A 22,533-nucleotide genomic window follows, 5' to 3' on the forward strand; every position below is an offset into this window, starting at 1 on the left:
ATTTGTTTGCAGCTTTTTCACTTAAGCATCTGCTGTATTGGAATATTTTAACTGTTGTATAGTCTGTTATTGTAAATTCAAATGGTAATAGAAAATGGTCAGGCAGAAGAGAGTTGTGAAGAAATATTGTTAATTTATCCGCTTCAATTCCATACGTAAGGACAAGGTCTAGAGTGTGAATGAAACATTTTGGGAAAAAACAATTGAATCTAATAATGAATTAAACGCAGTGTGTTGAGGCAGGTACTGTCAGCATCTAAAGTTAGCTAACGTTAGTTAGTTGGCTACTGCTATTACTGTTCTGCCTCTCAGCATAGACACCACAGAGATGTGTGTGTCTGTATACTCAGACGTGTGGTAGAACGTTGTGTACGCTGCAGCCTCTGTGGTTTTGTTAAAGCCATAACGTCGTACCTCATAATTCACGTTCTCTGTTTGTCTTTTTACTGCATCAGCATAAGGAAGAGGATGTTAAAGCAGGACAGGCAGGTGCAAAGTCCACCAACACAAACACTGAGCCAACCAAGCTTATTAGAGGCACAGACAATTTGATGAAAACTGCAGTAGTAGAGATGCTGTATCCCAATTAAAAATGTTTATTCATTATTATTTGTGTTTTAATAACGGTGCTGCCTTTTAATTTCTTAAAGGCTCCATCCCACTGCTGTTGCGGAAATAGAAAAGTTCATGCTGAAATACAATACATTACAATGCAATGTATCACTGGTGCACATCATTTTTTGTTATATTATTTTCTTTAACTCATATCCAGCAAATCTGTATGCAGGTGGGTGAATGAGTTCTGGAGGTAAGAGACAGGGTGCAGACAACTGTGACTTTTATACTGTAAACTGTCGAGCTGGTTGGTCAAGTGTTGTGGCCTTATCAAAAAGGTTAGAGCTTGTGTAAAACCTGTCACCGCTTCTAATAATTTTAGTTTTTTGCCAGAAAGGTCTCTAATATCACAGCTCATTACCCGTACCGACACAGTTAATCTTTTTATGTCGGATGCAAGGCTCTGGACAGCCTTTGATGTTGTTGCTTTTCCAGAAGTGAAACATCAATGTTGTCGACAGTATCAGGCCTTGGGGGAGGTCGGACAGTGGCAGCAGATTCAGTGGGAGTAACATCCAGTGTAGGACAGGCATCCAGGTTAGCCACAAAAAGTTTGTCCTTGATGAGACACTCTAATCTAATGTAAATAAATTCTGCATTTAGTTTAATAAAGTGACCTACTTACTTTGGCATCAAATGAACTTGCCAGCTGTGTTGATCCCCTCCAGGCCTTCCACCTGATCTGGTATTAGTGTAGCTGCATTACTGGCAGCTCCTGGCAAAACCTTACAATACCCTTTTATTCCTATAATTCTAATTTACAACAAAAATCGTCTGAGGGCCTTTTACATAATAAGGCGACAGGAAAATATCCCTTTAATGGAAGAAACTTCCATACATACCTGCAGAAAGTTACAAACAGAGCGAGACAAGAGTGGGAGAAGCACAAATGAGAGATCCATGATAACATGGCTAAGGTGATAATTAGAAAAATTCATATATAAATAAAGTTGAAATGCATAGATAGGAGAGGGAGGAGCTCAGTGCAATCTAAGTCGGTAGCAGTATACCTAAGGGCTGACACATCAGATTGATTCATTGGTGTGCTCCTGTCAGCGTAGCTTTTGCAGTGTGCCCCGCACCGTCGGCACCATCTGTGGCTTTTTTAGTTGATTCAGCATGTTGAATTGAGAAGCTTGATAGCTAAGGGCTCTGCCTTCTATTCTAGTTTGAGAAACCTTCCGAGTTATTGCTTTGCCCATGTGAAATGACTGAATTGTGCATTTTAAAGCACCCTGAAGTACCAACTGCAATTGGTGAGCTGCATCTGTAATAAACCGAACGTTATCTTCACACATATTGCGGCTGAAAACCTCCACATATTTGCATAACTCAATCTTTGTTGTATATCTGGTCATACATACAAATACTACACGGCTACACATGGTGTTTACATACCGTCACATTTTTTTAATATATAAATACAAAGCTTGTTTACATAAAAAGGGTAGGGTGTTAGTTTGGTTTCTCTATCTAGTGTTGTTGTACAACATCCATTATTGTGAACACTATTAAGCTTTTTATACATTTAGACACTTACAGCAGTTGGTTAAGGTTAAAGAAAGATTTCCACCTGACTTACCTGACCAAACATTCATAGTTAGTTCCCAGTAGCAAACAGTTCCTCTGATTTAGATCTAGTCTGTCTTATTCTTACAGTGGGTAGGGTGTCCATATATACCTTGCAGAGAGCTGGGAGAGACAATAATTTGAAAAAAAGGGAAAAAGAAAAGCAGAAGCACAAAAAATTAAGAAACCAAAGGAGAGAAGGGAATGGAGAGTATAAGAAAAAGACAAAGCTTTTAGAGATGGATGGATTGAAGCTGCTGACTGATAAGGGAGCGTGTAAATCTGTAGCAGAAGGTTAACGGACAGCTAAATGAATTATAAATGCTATCTGTAAAGTCTAATAGAGTTAGAACGGGTTCACTGACTCCTGGCACTGAAGACAAAGAGAGGTTATCTATAAATCCTGGGCACTGCAACTCTTCCCATAGAGGCCACTTAAATACCATTTTTTACCTTTCATTTGAAATGCTTTTTAAGGAATCTGAATTTTTGAATACATTTTTAAATAAGTAAATCTAGCATGATGGGTTTCCTCTACCAAAACCAAAGTTATGCTCTGTTCATTTGGAATTTTAAGTATACAAATCCCCAAGGCTGTACAGAATAGAGTATGAATATAAAAGACCATATTTTATATGCTGTGTAATACACTGTCTGCAGATAATAATATGTAGATATACATAACATATGCACTGTATGCCTTAAATTAATTAATTATACATGAAATTATTTTTTCTAATTGTCTTAGCAAGGATACAGTAGCATCAAGTGTAACCTTGTCTTCATAGGCGCAGGAGTACAAATGGTAAATGTTCTGCACTTATATAGCGCTTTTCTGCCTATTGGTACTCAAAGTACTTTACACTGCTTCTTATTCACCCATTTACACACTGATGGGGGGACCAGGCCAACTACAGTGCACTATTTATTGTTTAATAAATAGTAAATAGAATATCTTTCAGTATGACAAATGTTGACAAGTGTACAAAACACTGTCCTATTTGCACTTTCAACAGACACGAGACAACATTTGGAGTCATGTTTTTTTTTTACTGAAAACTGCTGCTAGCTGCTGCCATGTCATAAAATCAAAGCAATAAACTAAAAACCTTCTGCAGCTGAGGAGTCCAGAGTTGGATATAGATCTTGTACATGCATCTTAATCACAAGGTGTCTTTCCCCAATCTGACAACATTCATTCACAATTGTGTATACTCACACACACACAGTAGAGCTGAGCAGAGGGGACCAGGTGATAGTACAAGGAAATTTTTTAACAGACGTTGAACAGAAACTTCACTCATAAATGTTCCAGATTAGCATTTTTTTAAAAATCAGGTCTGGGGCACTTTCAGATGTGGTCCTAGATATTCATACAGTTAGATCAGAACTCATGTGCATCTCATCTCTGTGCGCATGTGTTGATTGTCTGTATCTCAGAGTGAGGAAAAAATAAAAACAGATAACCTCAATCGACATTAGTTATACAGAAAGGGAATAGCTTCAGATTTGTTGGATAAATATATTGAAACTTTTTTTTTAAATCAAACTACAAAGTAATTTTTTTTTTGTCCTTTCGGCTTAGTTCAGGGTAACCACAGCGGATCATTATTAGGCTTGAATGATTAATTATTTGAGAAGTGTTTCAGCAGTTACAAATGCAGAGGTCTGCCCTCCCCCACCTGCAGAGAGGAAATGAGTGACATTGAAAAAAGTATAAGACACAAGCTAAACTGCTGTGCTGCTAATTGAAAATGGCCTTGGCAGAAAACAAGTAATATATTTTTTAAAAATGATAAGTCTCCCTCACACAAAACACAATTAGTGCTTGACACCAATGCTTTTTAGAAATAGTGACACTAGCCCTACCTAAAAGGGGTTGGGTTTAAATGGCATGATAGCAAGATTAATAGTCACAACCTTCAGCTACAACCTGACAATAAGATCAGATTGAATTAAATTTATCCTGAAAGAAAGGGCAAAAAAGCACTGTGTTTTGACAAGTATCTGGTGATACAGTACGTGTATGTATCGTATTACAAGGGTTTACAGGGGTTATGATACAATATATTGCAATATACCGCCCTACTTTAAACAAGTCAGTCCATCCCAAACATTGATTTTGTATGTTTTCCATCTTACCAGCTCTTCAAGCTCTTTAAACTTCTGTAAAATTCTCCTTACCACAGTGTAGAATACACACACGTTACAAGTCAATATCCTGCATTGGAAAATTTACGTATGGTACCAACACAACAAGAACTTAGTATAGACACTTTTTATATATATATATATATATATATATATATATAGAGAGAGAGAGAGAGAGAGAGAGAGAGAGAGAGAGAGAGGGAGGGTTATTATTATTGATGCAAAACAACTGGTTAATCCATAGTAATAGTTATTCATTTTTAGTTGATTTGTAAATAGTTTGAATAATCTTTTTGAACCTGTATCTACAAAGTAACTAAATCTGTCAATTGAATGGGGTAAAAAGTACAGTATTATCTCTGACCTGTAGTTGACTAAAATTCACATGCTACAAGCACTTCAAAAACCGTAAGTATGAGTTAATGTTCTACCACTGCAAAACCCAAATGGTTTAAATCGTGAAGTCAAATAGAAGCGAAATTAAAAGTGAATATTAGCTGATTGACAAATTTGTATCCAACTAACACAAATTTAGCTGTATTGTTTTTGTATTCAGAAATCCCAAACTGTTTGCTGCATTACTTTATTAATCAGGTGATTTGAGATGAGCTGGAATGAGACACCAAGAAGGAATTACATTTTGAGGTTATGGAAATGTACTGACCTAGATAACAGCCTCTGCTCTTAAGCACGATGCTGTGTCATATTCAAAACAGGCGCTTAGGAGTATAAACACAATGATCTCCTTTACCGTCTTTGCATATTACAAATACGATGCCTTACTCAGAAGAGCATACAAATACTGCCCTGCCCTGAAAACATACGGGAGGTTCACCTTCAACATTATCACCCTGCAATGATTAATACTTGACTTTGTTAATCAGCACAGCAAATTTGGCTATCCTGCAAATAAAACTGATTAGAAAAAAGATTACATAATTATCTTCATCCTACAACCAATTAAAATACTTAATTTATTAAAGATTAATGTCAAATGTTTTTGAAAACGTTTAGCTACTTTTAGGACTTGCTTGAAAAGCCGATCTAAAAGGTACAGAAACCTTCCAAGTCCCACTGTATGAATAAAACAAAAAAAAAGAAGAAATATCACAATCTGTCAATAAAACATCCTCACTCACAAGATGTCATAACACCACTCACTCTGATTAAAGTGCAGTCAGAAACACCGGAAAATTAGCAGTTAGTATTACAAATGGAGTCAAGAGTGATGAAGAGAATCTGACTGGCCGAACGCGGAATTTCATTGTACTCAAAGTAGCTGCTCCACCTAGATTAAATGTGACTTTGATTTAAAACAGAGAGCTTTTTCTGTTATAACGTGTCCTACTCAGATAAATCCTGCTTACAGTCACCAAGTAGGCCATCCACGCAGCAAAAAGCACTTTTCATTAGCGGCCATTTTGGTAGAGCACAACTGCTGGCAGGAGGTCAACGCAGTGCCCTTGGCTGCCAGACTGTGCCAGTTAGTGTTAGTTAGGGCATTGCATTACAACATTACAGTCATGTATGTACAGTAGTGTATGGGATCATAAATTTGCAGTCAGCCATACTTAGCTAGCTGTGAAATTGCTGTGACATTTTTTCTTTTTGTATATGTTTTAAAACCAAAAGATGCAACATGTGGATATGGAGGGTTCGCACTTGTTTAAGGGCATATTTGATGGGGCTGACAGCTGAGTAACAAACCTGAAGCAACAAGAAATGTATTATGTTTTCATGTGCTATTAAAAATACAGTTTTGACCAAAGACAGTAACTTGACCAACACTGGTGCCTGTAAGCATTAGCAGTGGCAGACAGGCAGCAACGGGGGAAAAAAAAGGCTCAGACAGCCTATGAATTATTGAGAGCTTCTTCCTTCCTGTGGGGAAATACTCGGGCCACTGAAATAGAGAGGCTTAGATTAAATCTACTGATTAGATGAAGAGAAAATAAGAGGAGGAATGGGAGGAAAAAGGGGAGAGAGCCTCATTCAGGAACCCAGTTGTTGGTTCAATCCCTCTCTCGTCCAGTCACATGTTGACGAGCAAGACACTGAACCCCAAGTTAGTTGCTCCCAGTAAGTGTGTGTGATTGTGAGTGTGAATGGGTGATTGAGAAGCAGTGTAAAAATAATTTTAGTCATTTTTAAATTAATTGTATTGTCCACAATCACCATACAGACCCTTCAGAAAAGACTGAATCTTTTCTACCCACATTTGGTTAGTTGTCAGTCTACAGCTTGACATGTGTAAGTAGAGAAAATTCAATGTTTACCTTAGTATCTGTAGTGTGATTATTGACAATACAAGTGATTTAGAAAATGAGCAAAATTATCCTTTATTTATCCTCCCCAAAATTAATGTGTGTGTTTTTTATGCATAAGTTTTATACTTTATTCGTCATTCATCTTAAAGATCTGGGTGACAGTAAAATGGAAACAGCCACAGCTGCACACTTTAGGGGCTGCAAAGTTGATATTTATTGGGGGTTTACTGACACTATAGATGGAAGTGAGCCTATTCATAGTTAATTTAATTTACACAATGTGCAAATAAAGATCTGATGCAGAACTGTATTGTCACCTTTTGCGTATGTCTAGAAGAGTGATATAGAAATAAAGATGCTCTAAATGCTGCTGAACCAGAGGTGGGGGGGGGGGGGGGTGTAGCTCAGTTGGTAAGGCAGTCATCCACGGACCACAGGGTCAGTGGTTTAAACCCCCGGTCATGTGTCGAAGTGTCTCTGGGCAGGACACCGAACCCCCAACAGCCCGTTCCCATCCCCGGCATTGCAATGCAAGTCCAAGCCCCGTAAAAATTGGGGAGGGTTGTGTCAGGAAGGGCATCGGGCTGTGTGTAAAAACTGTACCAAATCAACATGCGGACAATGATCTGCTGTGGCGACCCTGAATTCATGGGATAAGCTTGAAAGGACCAAAAAAAAAAAAAGTAGTTGTCCAGCAGTTTTATACTCTTTACACACTGTGTCTGTGTTCTAACACAAGGATCTTTTATTGTCCAATAGAAAGTTGGCAGCTATAAGCGGTGTTTTTGCTGCAACATTGTACACATAATTGTTACAGGATAACATGGCAGGTTATAAGTTATACCAGTCTTGTCTCATACTGACTACAAATGACAATGCACCTCTCAATGTAACAGGAGTAGGAGCTAGGTGTAACTGTTGATTCACTCTTCCCACCTGCTAAATACATAATCTAGATAAATAGACATAAAGTTGGGAAACTGTTAGTGAGTAGATGGACTTTGCCCTTGTTACTCATCTGATTTGGGGGATGCTGCTTGCAGATGGAAATGTAACAGAGAGAGAAAAGGAAACAAATATTACTCGTGGACACACGGGGGAGATGACTGCTTCCTACTGTAAACAGCCAAACACAGAATGATTTGCACACTTGTTAAGCTTTTTACTAAAATACACAGTGTTTCCCTCACATACAATATACCTGGGCAGTCTGCCCAAGTTTATTCGGCCCCTTATTATTTCTCAACTGTCTAAGAGAATGACAACGTCTGCCATAAATTAACTAGAATATTATTTCCCCTTGCTTTAACACAACTTACTTGATGCTAAAATGTCAAACAGCAGCTCAAATCACCGGTCTGTCAGGTTATTTGCCTTAATTTAAACTGATGACAAGACACTGAACCCCAAGTTAGTTGCTCCCAGTAAGTGTGTGTGATTGTGAGTGTGAATGGGTGATTGAGAAGCAGTGTAAAAATAATTTTAGTCATTTTTAAATTAATTGTATTGTCCACAATCACCATACAGACCCTTGCCTTATTCGTGTTAATCACAGCAAGCTTGATGGCTGATCTTTAATTACTATACTATTTAATTACTTTGTTGCTGCTCGATAAATAACATTTTAAAAATAGAAATTATTTCCTGATTCTGAATTTATTTGGTTTCCTCAACTTTTTTTCAAATTACTTGAAATAATTAAGGTATTTTTAATAATCGTCAAATGTATTAAAGTTGACTGTACTGTTTTTTTATTTTTTTTATTATAAATTGTATTTTATAGGACACAAAGAAAGTGAGAGAGGAAAAAAAAACATATTGGCCTTCCTGGTTTCTGAAGATCAACATTGACACAAACCGATTTTGGTCAGCAGCTACTCTGTAGTCCCAAAAACCTCTCTCCAGAATCGTCCAGTCTAAATGTTATGTCAATAAATCAATCAATCAATCAAATCCTACTGTAATTCTGAATCTGTCTCTCCTGTTCAGGGTTGTGGGAGGCTGGAGTCTGTTCCAGGTGCCATTGTGCCAGACGCATATCCACCCACTACAAAATGTTTTTTATAGAAATGTTATGAAATAATAACCTAATGGTGATGAATCATTATGTGTTAACCACCTGTCAGCACATAAAGTGGGGGGTGACTGTGGTGTAGAAAGGTAGAGTGGACATCCACCAATCCAACAGTTGTCAAAGTGTCCTTGAGCAAGACACTGAACCCCAACTTAGTTTCTCCTGGTGAGTGTTGGCCAGCTGCATAAAACCTCCCCGATCAGTGTGTGTGTGTGTGTGTGTGTGTGTGTGTGTGGTGTGTGCGTGTGTGTGTGATTGTGAGTGCATTATAGTAGGTAGAAAAGAAAGAAGTGCAAAAGAAAGAAAAGAAAAGCTATACAAGTTATATAATCTCCTTGACCAACCCTTATTTTTTTAATCAGTTATTGTACATGTTTTGGCATAATTACTTTAATCAGTATTGCTTGAAATACATTGTTTTCTTAATTTAGTAGTTTCACTTTTTTTTGTACGTTAAATAAAACCCAGATAATGTGCTTTGTACTTGTACTTACTGTAGTGGAGAAACTGTTAAGCCAATACTTATTTTATAATAATATTTTTACATGAGTTTTGCATTTGTGTAGTTATACCACCTCTGCACACAATGTATCACATTTTGCAGTGAATGGGGCTGTGGAGCTGAAGACTGCTCTGAGTGGCCATGCTGAGCCTTATACTCCATCACATTATTAGGACCATTTTTGTCTGTGTCTGTGTGTTTGTGTGTGTGTCTGACCACGCATGCACTATGAGAGGACAGACAGAAACATTTGTGCCTGTTTTGTAGATCATTGAATTAGTTTGTGACGACTTCGGCCATCGAGAAAATCGATTTACTCCGGTAAACATGCTCAGTAACTTCCTGGCTTTGTATACATTGTTTTATCGGGCTCCTGTTAATCCATCCAGCTGACTGTCCTCTAGCTCCATTACCACAGGACAAATTCATATTCATCAGCTTTAAACTCTGAAGCCAAATTAAATTGTGCACTTGTTATGTATTTTTGAGATGACACACCCATGAGAAGGAGGTCAATCCTCCCAGCAAAGACAGCAGAGGGGGAGAATTGGAACCCCCTAACCTTCTCAGCTTTTATTTATAGGCACTTTTAAACAGTTTGGTTTTAATTTTAAGAAATGAAAGTAGTTTTTATACATATTCCTATCATTTAAGAGCACTTCAATGTTCTGCACATGTGGAAGTAACATTAATTAGGCATCATCTGCCTGTAGTGCAACTTACATACACGCTCACCATAATGCTGAGTGTGGGCTTATGCTAATGCTTCTTAGCATACTGGAGTTGAATTCTGAGTGTGGCTCACTAATGGATAGAGCTTCAAAAGCACTTGGAATTTAAAAATTTGACCCCTGAGAATTTTGTATTTGACCCCATCCACCATCACAAATCTCAAATCGTTTTTTGTTTTTTTTTCACAGTATCAGGACTGTTGACCAAAAACACAAGTCATTCAACTAACAGCAAAGCCTCATGTATGTTCAGTATCAGTAGTAGTAACAAGGACATGAGGACAACAGCCAGTCCACTGACACAGCCAGTCTCCTATTATTTGCTGAGTGCTCAGCAGTGTTGTCCGTCCAGTGTAAAGATTTTGAACAATAACACAAAGCAGGAAATTGTTCTGGTTTATTTAGTTTTTTAAGAGCAAATTTCCACCATGCTGACACAGACAGCAAAAAACTCATTGTAATTTGCTTAGACATTATTTCTTGAAGTGATGATGAAATGATTATGACTATGATTGACAGTAGGAAATACTTGAAGCGAGTATTAGAAACTGGAATTTTCCCCTGTTAAAAGAACACTAGTTTTTAAGATGCAATAATGATTCTGCACATTAAAGTCTCAAATCTAAACAGTGCCAGGTACTGTATTACAACCAAACACGTTCCTATCACTTCAGTCCAGATTTAAACCTTAACTGCAATATTCTTTAATTTTGAATAGTTTTTTTGTGTGTGTGCGTGTGTGTGCCCACACTCATATCATCCTGCAGAGATGACTCTGACCTCACGAAGTGGATGTCTGAGACAACATGGTGACACAGCAGTGAATGCAGATGAAGTACAACGTACTGTATGCTTTCACTCTAATTTGTGTGAAAGCACGTGTTTCTGTTCTAGAATTTATTGTAGGAGGATTTTAGGAGGACAGTCAGGCTCATACTCAGACAACAGACATAATTAATTTCCATCCTGCAGCAAACTTTAATTTAGTGAGAACTTATTTACTTACTTAAACTCCGCATCTCCATCTCTATGTACTCGTCCTGGAAATACAAAGAAACAAACGTATGCAGATACCCAAGCCACCTACCTAAAACTTTCAAATAGACAAAAAGGCCACAGGCTTCCTATTTTAGATGATTGTTCTGATAGTTTTGTCACTGGTTAAAATGCCATTACTAGTGGCTAATTAGATTAGTTGTAGCTAATTAATGTTAATTTTTTAAAATGAAAAGTCTGTGTTCTCTGCAGCCGAAAACAGCATCATGCATGCAGCCGTTGCCCCGGTTACCTGTCGATTTGGATAGAGACACCTGGAAGAATTGGGCACATGGATGATCCTAAACAAATGTTTAGTGATGCACTTTTTTTAATGCAACAGTGTGAAGTATTTTCAATCTGTCTCCAACCCCCGTGTAGATTTGCAATATTAACTTCTACAAGTTAATGCGGGTTTATGCGGTTGTTCTGCTACATGCTGATGCTTGATTACCAAACAGGTCTGCTGTCCATAAATATGGCTTAATAGTACACAACTCCCCTCCAGTCAGAAACAACAGATACTGCCTTGGGATTATTGCAAGCCAAATCTAGACTGGTGCTTTAACTGTATGTATGCAAGTCGTACACCTGACTTTAAACCATTTAATTATTTCACTAGACACAATTAAATAACATAATCCATTATTATATTCATATGATTTGTTTTGGCACTGATGTATCAGTGTTTCCCACAGGATTTCGTGAGTCTCTGGCGGGTGAAGAGCTGTGCTCTCTTGGAAACAAGTTTATACCCTAGTAATAAACTTCTATCCTTACATTTATTTTTAGGGGTACTGGTGTTACTACAGAAAGCAAAAAATAGGGGCACAGCTATGTATCTAACCTGAATCCAGCCCTAAATGTGTCATTTAATCTGAGTCTATTCTCTGTTTGTAGGTGTATAGATGTATTCAGTATATACGGTAGGAAGGGTTTGGCAGCTGACTGGAGATGAGACACCCTGTTTGCATCAAACACAACAGTTTTAGTTTGGCCTCTTACCAGTTAAAGTGCAGTCATTGATTGAATTATGTTGTTAAGAAGGAAAATGCATCCATGCCCTTAATGCTCTTTAAAGATACACTATATTGCCAAAAGTATTGGCTCACCTGCCTTTAAACCCATATGAACTGACATCCCATTCTTAATCCTTAGGGTTTAAGATGACGTCGGCCCACCCTTTGCAGTTATAACAGCTTCAACTCATCTGGGAAGATTTTCACCGAGGTTTAGGAGTGTGTTTATGAAATACATAATACACAGTGCTCGCAGTCTTCGCTCTAATTCATCCCAAAGGGGTTCTATTGGGTTGAAGTCAGGACTCTGTGCAGGCCAGTCAAGTTCTTCCACACCAAACTCACTCATCCATGTCTTTATGGACCTTGCTTTGTGCACCTGAATTCATTTATTTGGATGGGTGAGCGAATACTTTTGGCAATATAGTGTATTTTAAGATGCTTTTCTGAAACAAACAAAAAACAATGTTATGGATGTTATAATTTTTTATAAGAAGTAGAAAAATATTTTTAGTTAATTTTGAGACAATGGCGGCACATATTAGACTGTATCGTGGGCCGCTACAGTCTATATAATTAATGGGAAACACTTGGTCTATATTTGTCCAGCCTCATTGGTCTCTGATCCCCTGGCCCATCTTATTGCAGAGTCATGATCAGCCCTCTTAATAATTCAACTACGTATAAATATCTGCTTAATAATAGATCAGCAGCAGTCGTAGACATCCTTTGTGTTACAGATGTGGCTGAATGTGCCCCTGTAGTGTTCATGTGTCTGAGTGTGAGTCTGGAAGTAGAACTGTGTGTGTGTTGTATTTGAACATCTGCCTCAGGGTTTTTATGTAGGCCACTGTCCAGGAGAACATCCTTCATTGTACCTGTCAGAATAAGTCATTTGTAAAGCAAGTACTTTGTCTCTCTATCAGCCCTTTCTGAACTACTGTTACACCTTCCTTTCTTAATTTTTGTCATGGGAATGACGAAATAGCCCTATTGCCATTAAGGGGTTATTAAAGAATTGATCAGATCACATGAATCTACAGTACCGTGTGCATCTTCACATGGAAAACATTGAAATGAGCAGTTTACAACACATTTGTGCACTCATACAGACATAATAATCATTGCTTGACTTTTTAAAAATGTATCATTAGTTATTGTTGATAAAACATAATTTTTTTTACCAGACTGTGTGTAAAAGCGGTTTGCAGGGTTAATAGTTTGAACCCTTGCTGGTAATTGCTGCCATAAAAATGGCGTGAAAACATTCCTTCCCCCTCCGGCTCTTTTTCAGCTGTGCTCCTCACTATTTTCCAAGTAAAAAGATAATTTGTTCATTTCTCAATTCTCATGAAATACTCTGTAATAAAGACCCATGAAAGGTCAAGGATGCACTCAGAGACAATATAACAGTGGTCTGCAGGAGATAAAAGGGGGATTAATCCAACGACTCATAAACAATGCATGATGAAAGCTTCCTCTGAAATGAAACTCTTTTTATTAAGCATTACCAGCAAATGAGCCTGTGTGTGTTTGTGGTTGTATGGCTGTACATTGTGTGGATTAGCACTTGGTTCGGAGTCAGAATGAGTTAGGGTAAGTCTTGGGGTTAGACATTTAGTATTGTGGGTAAGGGGTCAGGAGAGTAGGCAATGAATTATGCCCAGTGTTTGTGTGTCTTCCTGCCCGGTCTGCATGTATCAAACACTAGGTCCATTGTTGACATAAATTTTTTGAATTGCGTCACTAGCGTGCAGCACAGAACACTCTGTAGATGATGAATAACAATGACTCAAGAATCAGCAGAGGCTTGTGTGCTTTTGTGTGTGTGGCGTGGCGATGGTGCCAGGGTGTGACATGTTTGCATTTTATTGCATATGTGAGTAAGTGTGCTTTGAGTTTAAAGTTGAGTTGAAGTTTCCCAAAGAATTCAAGAAGTTAAGTCATAAAATAATTTTATTGCGTTTTAGACACGTCATAGACCTATTAGACAGACAGGAAGACCTTAACGGGTCTCATAAATTTAGTTTGAACGTTGGCAGTGTGTTCACAAATCCTGTATCCTGCTTGTCATGGTTCTGGTTCCCTTTTGTTAAACACATGTAAATCATTGTGTAGGCTTTTACCGACTTAGACAGATGATGCTACAAGCCAGACATTTTTTACATGTTACCTTTAAACCAAAATAACTTTAAACAATCAAGTGACTATTTGTCAATTTGTTATTTTGTGCTAAAACGTAAAAGAGGGCAGTTTTAAACTGGGAGCATTATATTGGTACTTTAGAGAGTGAGTTTATGATGCAGCTTCTTCGTGGTAACTGCCCCAGCATTTATCTTGGGATGGTTAGCAAGGTTATAAAGTTATAAAGGTGTCTTTGTCTTACTCAAGGATGGAGGGAGTAAGGCTTTGCCCACCTGCACTGATTGGTTTACTGAAACAATTCCTTTCTCACAATTGAGTTGTTCTCATTTAAAATAAGGAAAAATGCTTTATTGGGAAATCTGTAAACCTTTATTAAACAAAAAGAAACTATAGATTCAGATCATTTGTTTGGTTTATATATAATCCCCCAGAAGAGAACTGCTTTATCTCCTATATTGGTGAACTTAACTGGTCAGTCCCTCTGCAGCTGAGCTGCTAGATGCTGAAAGGACAGGCTGGTCTCACTTGGCAGAAGAGTCCTTGCATGTCCTAGTTCATTTTAGACTCATTTTTAGCTTTCAGTTTTAGCTTAGTGTGTCTAATTAACTGAAAACTAGGACTTGGTTTACATTTTTTTAATGCCAGTGCAAATAACAACTTGGAGTTTGATACCAGTCCCTAAACAAAAGAACTGAAGTAGGAACTTCCAGGTTACCAGATTGCTGATGTATCTCCTCAACCACATCCACTCTAAGAAAAAATATTTTTTTTGTTACACAATTTGCAAGGAGCTGGTCCTAGGCAGAAAAACAATGAGTCTCGGCTGCAGGTGCATCTAATAAATCTACAACTTGTCTGAGATGAGGTTACAGACAAATTATGTCCACCAAGCATTTACATTGCTGTGTCCCTGTTAACGCACTGCATCCATGCATGCGTGCTGCATCCAAACAGCTCACCCATTCCAAGCAGTTCAATATTTGAAATGTTGTTTTTGAAATATTGTTAGGCTACATATACACTACATACAGTTTTTGCATCACATATATTTAATATTTACCTCAAAACATTTGTTATGCAACTCCATCACTGAAAAGAGAGCAGATATGGACACATGGTCAAAAATATGATTAAATTAACAGTTTTATTTTCCACATTACTCTGCTATATGATAACAATAACACAGCTATATGAATGTTGTGGCATAATAAATGAAATGCACAGGTCTGTGGTGTGCTGAAAAGAGTAAGGCACCAAATAAAATTCCTCTTTGAGGGGCATCTTTCTGTTCACCACAGCACTGTATCACACAGCTCTAATGACTCATAATGTGTGTGTAGGCACGGTGTGAAACATGCATGAGCATATCTTGGTGGCATATTCAGTTTTAGCGGCACCATTTCCATATTACAGGGATGATTGTTGAATGATAATTGCAGGTTATTGCAATGTAGGTCCTATTTTTCTATTAGTTGTAACAACATTTTACTCACCAAGTAATTTCTGAGGTCTTGGAATGCAGTGACATTACTACAAAGTCAGACAAGACTACAACAAGTTCCAGTCACATAGTTAGACTTGCACAGATCAGTCATAATATTAATACCACTACTACACTTATACTTTTACTGTTTTGATGGACGGGGGTCTGCATTGGGGAAATGTAACGTTGAACAAGATCAACAGCTGTCAGAACATGGAGACTCGCAGCTTGCTGTGTATGGACCTGTGGGGTCGCAGACCAGTCACTGTGTTTATGCTGACCCCTGTCCGCCACAACCTTAAAACCACCCTGTGGACTTCCTAACATGCTGGGAATCGGTTGGTAGCAAAAGGTCGTTGTCCTTTGTCGTTTGCTGATGCTATGCTTCGCATTGCTGCGACAGGCTGTTTCATAATAACACATTTCTGTTGGTTGTAATAACTTCAACTTCACTCAACTTTTACAGCAGGATAGGTTAAAAAAAATTGTCTGTTTAGCTGCTAAGTACTCAACTTTGCCAGCTAACTATGATAATCGTGTTTGTCTGCAGTTTGGCGCCATATGTGTGGTTTACAGTGTGTTTATCCCAGCTGTTTCCAAACTAAACCAATTTTGTAATGTAGGTCGCTGGCAATTTTGTTGCTGTGGGTACATTATTATGGGGGACATCACAGTTTTACATGACAGTCACTTGATCTATGTGGGTATAATATTAATTAGTATAACTTTCCCCGAAAATATAGCTGACATGGCAGATGAGATCCTGGCAGCAGTGATGGTGAATTGGTGCCTGCAGGAAAGCTGACCTCTAACATGTAAATCAGGAAGCGCAGCGAAACCGCAGGATTCAACATTCTCATAGAGCAGCTTGCTGTTTTAGTATTCAAATACAGTACAATGGCTGCCTTTTTTCTTCCAAGAAATAAATATCATTTTAGCACAAGTTTAGCAGTACAGTCAGTTTGTTGTGAGGTTGTATTGTTGTGTGAAGCTTTACTTACTAGAGATCAATGTTGTTTTCAAATGTGTTGTTTTCATTCTTAATATAATAATACAAGAGGTGTGTGTGTGCGTGCGTGCATGGGGGCCTGTGTATGTTCATAAATGCAACTTTTATTACTTTGCCAAATGAGTGTCACTGATTGTTTGTCTCCTATAAAAGGCCTATTTGTTTGTCGTGACCTTAACAGTGTGTCTGTATGTGGATACTCAAGACAGACACACAAAGATATCATGGTTCTGGATATTCTGTGTGGATAGTGTAACAAGATATGTTGTCGTATCTGACACACAGAATCTTTGTGATCATAATTCATTGGAGAAGATTCACTGACCTTTTTGGCTTTGTAATTACGCACATCATTACAGTTCAGAGAGAATTTAGTTCTAGAAGAGACCTGCAAAGGCCAGAATCCAGGAGACTGGCTGAAGCTTTGAGAGAGGGCTGAGGGATTCTCTGTGTAAACAATGGAGAATGGGTCTTATTTTGAAGGAAAAAGCCTTCATAAAGCTATAAAGGAACTACACTTAATCATCACGTCACTAAACGTCCAATCTTCTAGAGAACCCTTTCCTCTGTGACCTTATGAAGTTAGTGATAGTGAGTTATAAACTCAGTGATGCTGTAAAGACAGGTTATCGAGTAGATGTAAGTCTCTGTTTCCACCCTGATGACTTTTGATGTTCCACACAACCATGTAGTCTCATTTAGCCACTTGGTTAGCCAACAGTCTTTTTTAAGACACGTATAAACTAAACAATAATGTTGTTTTTATTGATGAGTCTTAATTAAACATTCATCAACAAAAACTAAATGTCACTCTCTGACTTAACATTTTTAAGTCAGACAATAAAATGTGAAAATCTGTTGACTACAGACCTTAATTTACGCATTCAAGCAATAACCCGTAGAAAGAAACGCATAGACTTGTTTTTCTTTGAATGTTAACAGATTTCTGGGTTTTAGGGCTCATTTCTGCCGTAACTTGTCTGGGTCATCTTTTCCATGATGGTCAGAAGCAAGTCAAGAGGATTGAAAGAAAACTGTAACAACTGTACACCTGTCACTGCACCACATAGTCATATTAAAATCACTTGTGCTACATGAATAATCTAATCACAGTCACAGTGTTTGATCTCTAGTGTTCAGATTTACTCTATTAATAATACTTCAGTCTATATGAGTTTTAATTTAAAACGTATATCTGGGTTTAGACTTGCAAGCCAACATCAAAAGAATTAAAATGTAAAAAATCTTAATAATTTACAGTGGGGACTATTCAATTAGAGAAAAGCTATGATACTTATAATGACCTACTGATGACTGTCAAAAATCATAATTACATTCAGCCACTATTCAAAGATGATAGCACTGGATGCAAACTGTATAAAGAAGAATTGTCCAGTATGATTGGACCAAAAAAAAAAGTGTGTTCACTGACATTAAATATCTCCAGACAAAAGTGGGAATTATGAATTGGCAGTTTTTGCAGTCTGTTGTGTGTCCAGTTGAGAGGCTGAATAATTGAATTCTCAGCCAGCAAGTGTGTTTCTTACTCCAACAATAATGACACAACACAATGGAAACACCATTTGCATTGTGGACTTTGTGCTACTTATCAGATACAAAATGTTAGTTCATCCGCTTTCACCACATTGTGGACTTTGTGCTACTTATCAGATACAAAATGTTAGTTCATCCGCTTTCACCAGCTGGACAGAAGCTACTATTCATTGTGGCATAATGTGTGTTCGTACTTCAGTTGCCATTTGTGGACAAAAAGTAAAGAAAGGACAAACATTCACAAATGCAAAAACACTACAGGTCCTGTTTTAAAATCAGCACTATGGTGGAAAGGTTTTGACAGCAGATTTGGGAGACTCCACATCCTACACACTCTCTCTCTGTCTGATGCAGGGGATCGATATGTGACAGTAGCCCAACTCGATTTATTCCACAGCAAGATCCATAATCATTTATGGTTAAGAGCCATGACTGAGGAAACCTTATAAGCAGGATCAGTAAACTGAAACTGGACCTGACTGTGCCAAGTTTCATTGGGAATGCAACACAATTAATATCAGCTTTCTGTCTTTTTCTCCTCCAGTGGGTGCTAGCATTTGAAATCTTCATCCCCCTGGTCCTCTTCTTTATCCTCCTGGGCCTCAGGCAGAAGAAGCCAGCGATTCCCGTCAAGGAAGGTAGGTAGACATAGTAGGACATGGACAGGGACAACAGGGAATCAAACATATTAATACCCTACCTCTTGTTATGTCTGGTTTCATTTTTCAAGATGCACACACTGTTTTTGTTACAGTAATAACGAAAGAAGATTTATGTATTTTATAGTACAGATATTGTATTTAAATTAAAAATGGAAAACCTGAATTAATACTGCTTTTAATTATTGTAACATTTTCAGACTATCTTTAAACATCAGTTACAATTATTTGTTTAGATGCTAACATGTGTTAATTGAAACCGGCATCCACTTAGTCATAATTATGACCTTTTTAGCACAGCAGAAGTCATCATTTGCAAATGTGTTAACACGTTTCCATTTGCTGTACATATTTGTTACACCTTTTCAAAACAGTTAACACACACGTCATTCAGTGACCTGAAACTTCATTGGGTCAAACAGAAGGAAAACACATGTTACCAGCTGATAGAAATTACTTGCAAAATTATGAATCTCTAATATACAGTATATGTGTGCAACCACCTACGCAAAATCCTTCAATCAGGGATCAGTCTTTCCTCATCTATAAAAGATGCGGGAAACAGTGACTGTAATGTTGATGACAACTCTGTGACCTAATTGACAGGAGCAAATGGACTAAGCATCTCTTATTTAACATTTTTGCATTTGATTTCTTTTTACAGTAGTTTTCTGTATCCTTTCTTTAGTATTTAGTGTTCAGATTTTCTGTGTTTGAACAATAAAAAGTGAAAGTTGATGCAGCACAGTTAGAGTGTGCTGAATGGTCTAGATGCTCACTGTAGGCGTTGCATGTCAAAGACAGTTGGGTGCAGAAAGACCTGCACTCAGGAATGAATAATGAATGAATGAATAATTATTAGGAAATTGTGCAGAGCCGGTCCAAGCCCGGTAGAAATTGGGGAGGGTTGCGTCAGGAAGGGCATCCGGTGTAAAAACTGTGCCAAATCAACATGCGGACAGTCATCTGCTGTGGCGACCCTGAACTCACGTGAGGACAAACAAAAAAAAATAAAAAATAGGCCATCTCAAAAAAGTTCAGCAAAGAGTCCAGCAGAATGCAGCAGGGGTTGTTATCGCTAGTAAATTCATCATGGGATATTGGGATGTTAATAAATTAACTTTCTATTTAGTTTTTTTTATTGTGTAATTCCAAAAATCAAAATTAATGCATTTCAATAAAAAGGCTTATTTTACATTTACAAAGATCCAAACATCCCACATTGTGGAGGAGGAAAAGCCCAACACTACAGTACCACAAAAACAGCCAAATCTAATTTTTTAAAAAGTACCATATTAAGAGGAAACTATGAGCAAAATATTAAATAGGTGCAATAGTTTGACAGGCACTTAGTGAGTGAGGAGGGTGGATTGAGGAGAATGGATGGTGGAGGACTGCACTGGCATTATATACTATGATGTCTTCTGTCCTCTCTCTGTTAATTTGCACAATTAGTTTTTAATATATCAAGTGAAAACGTCTGACTCCTAGATCATGATATAGCGTAGTTCTGTGCTGTGTGTGTTCTTACATTATCTGCTTCTCATCGTGTGCTTTATTTTTTTGTGTCAACTGCTGAGTTTTGTAGTTCACCTTATAGTATTATGTTGTTTTGTCCGTAGTTGATTTTTTTGCATACAGTATAAATAGGAGTTCCTGTTGCCAACACCCGGTTTATTTATGTTAATGTTTTTTGTCTTTGTTCTTTTATTTCACATCTGTCTTGTTTCTGTTTCCCTTTCTGTCTCTTCTGTCTGTTTCTTCCTTTTTTGCATGATGCATGTTCTCAACATGTTGGATGGAGCAGTGTGTAAGTGTAATCATCATGTAATTTTATTGTGATGCCTGATTCTGGCTAACATGATACATTCACTAAAATGTTTTGATCTCCTAGGTAACTTAACCACAGCGTGCTAATCCTGTTTTGTGATTACTGTAATCCATACTACTGTACATATGCTTAAAGGGTCACTGCTTTCTGTATCTCAGTGGCGGGTTATTGGATCACAAAAGTCTTTGATTAGATATCAAAGATCACATCAGTGGTGGATGAAGTACTCAAAAACGGTGAATGCAGATCTCCGTAGACAAGCAAACAAACCGAAAAGGAAAATTTCTGAGCTCACTTTGAGTACTAACAAATATGGCAAATGTCAAAGTCTTTTAATCCTGTGTCGCTTGTGACTCATTTACATAATAAAATTTGACAAAGTGGTTAATCATGAAATGTGTGAAGTAATGTGATTGGAACATGTAAAGCAACAATATTAGAAATGCAGTGGAGTAAAAAGTACAAATATTTGCTCTTAAATGTAGTGAAGTAAAATTCAAAGTAGCCATAATTATATGTACTTAAGTAAAGTACAGATACATGAAAAATGTATTTAAATACAAGAAAGAAGTACTTGTACTTCAAAGTTCTCATGTCAGAGATCGGATAATTTTTTGGATTGAGGTGTGGGGGCAAATTGGATGGAACTCACTTTCCTTTTATGGCATATGAACTTTGAAGGACACTTAAAGAATTAAGGAACTTGTGTGTGAATGAAAAAGTACTAAAAAAAAAGAAAAAAACTGACCTAACTTCAAATGGTTTTTCACTAAGATGATGGTGTCACAGCATGTCTCTCTGAAAAGAGAGTAGATCTCTTTGCAGTCCCTGTCCCATCTCATCTCATGGGGAACATCCTCTCTCTGAACTGTCGGGCACAGTGTCTAGACAATGCGGCAGTGTGAGGGTAAAACGTTTATTAGCATGATTATCTATTTTCATTTAATAAGGATGGATGCCTGAAGAACTGTGCAGACTGTGGTGGAGTGCAGAGCATGGATCAGAGCTACAGCAGGGCAGGGAGAGGGAGGGCTGGGTGGAGAGGGGATTGATTTAGTTTTCTATTTTGACCAACCTAAAGTTTCACGTTGTAGGTGTCGTGGCAAAAACTGTAAGGCAAGTTAGGAGGCGAAAAGGCAACTTACAAGTGAATGTTAACGGTGAATTTAATCAGCAAATAGAGAAACATGCAGAGCAGAACAGAGCTACACTCTAGAGCGGGCCAATCTGACCAAGATGTGTAGGTTGTTCAGCCTTTTATACATACAACTCAACAGCTGGGTTCACACAAAGAACAAAGGGATGAGTCAATGCAAATCAACCTTCATACAATGTGGTCAGGAGTCTTAATTAACAAGTTCATGTTACTTTGTCCTTTTGTCTTCATAGTCTTTTAAGTTCTTGAGATTGATGATTTGTGCTGGTTCCCGTGGGCTCCCTTCTGGGAAGCAAATGTTCAGGTGTAGGTAGTTTTATAGTTGATATCTACCTAATCACTTCTTTGTGTGGCCAGAGACAGGATGTCTTGCTGCGGAGCAAAACGTGAGGAGGCACTGGTGTAAGCAGGTTTGATAGTGGGTCTGTGAGAAGTGTGAAAACAGTGAAACAGTGTTACCTAAATTTTGAAATTTCCCTCACAGTAGGTTTCTGGTCTGATGATCTCATGTGTGACAAACTGTGGGGGGTGACTTGTACATGATCCGTTACACTACTAGTAGACGTTGTAGTAACAAAAAGCACAAGAAGGTCTCTACCCTTAAAGCCTTTAAAGGATGTTTTTATAAGTACTGTACGAGACTTTTTGGGGCTTACATCATTTGTTTGACAACACTAACATCTGATTATCTCTGATTTTTGATTAACCGACATCCATAGAGCAAATTTACATT

At 37.8% G+C, this 22,533-nt stretch overlaps 1 protein-coding gene across 2 annotated transcripts in view; it reads left to right on the forward strand.

Moving 5' to 3' along the window:
- The window catches only part of abca2 (ATP-binding cassette, sub-family A (ABC1), member 2), a 72,112-nt gene that overhangs the window by 3,102 nt on the left and 46,477 nt on the right, over nt 1-22,533 (forward strand). For both annotated transcript variants that reach the window (XM_067520965.1, XM_067520964.1), the window contains exon 2: nt 18,699-18,792. In XM_067520965.1, the coding sequence (XP_067377066.1) occupies nt 18,699-18,792 (94 nt within the window). The remainder of the gene's footprint in view (nt 1-18,698; nt 18,793-22,533) is intronic.

Source organism: Channa argus, chromosome 11, assembly GCF_033026475.1.
Source record: "Channa argus isolate prfri chromosome 11, Channa argus male v1.0, whole genome shotgun sequence".
In the NCBI taxonomy this organism is placed as follows: Eukaryota; Metazoa; Chordata; class Actinopteri; order Anabantiformes; family Channidae; genus Channa; species Channa argus.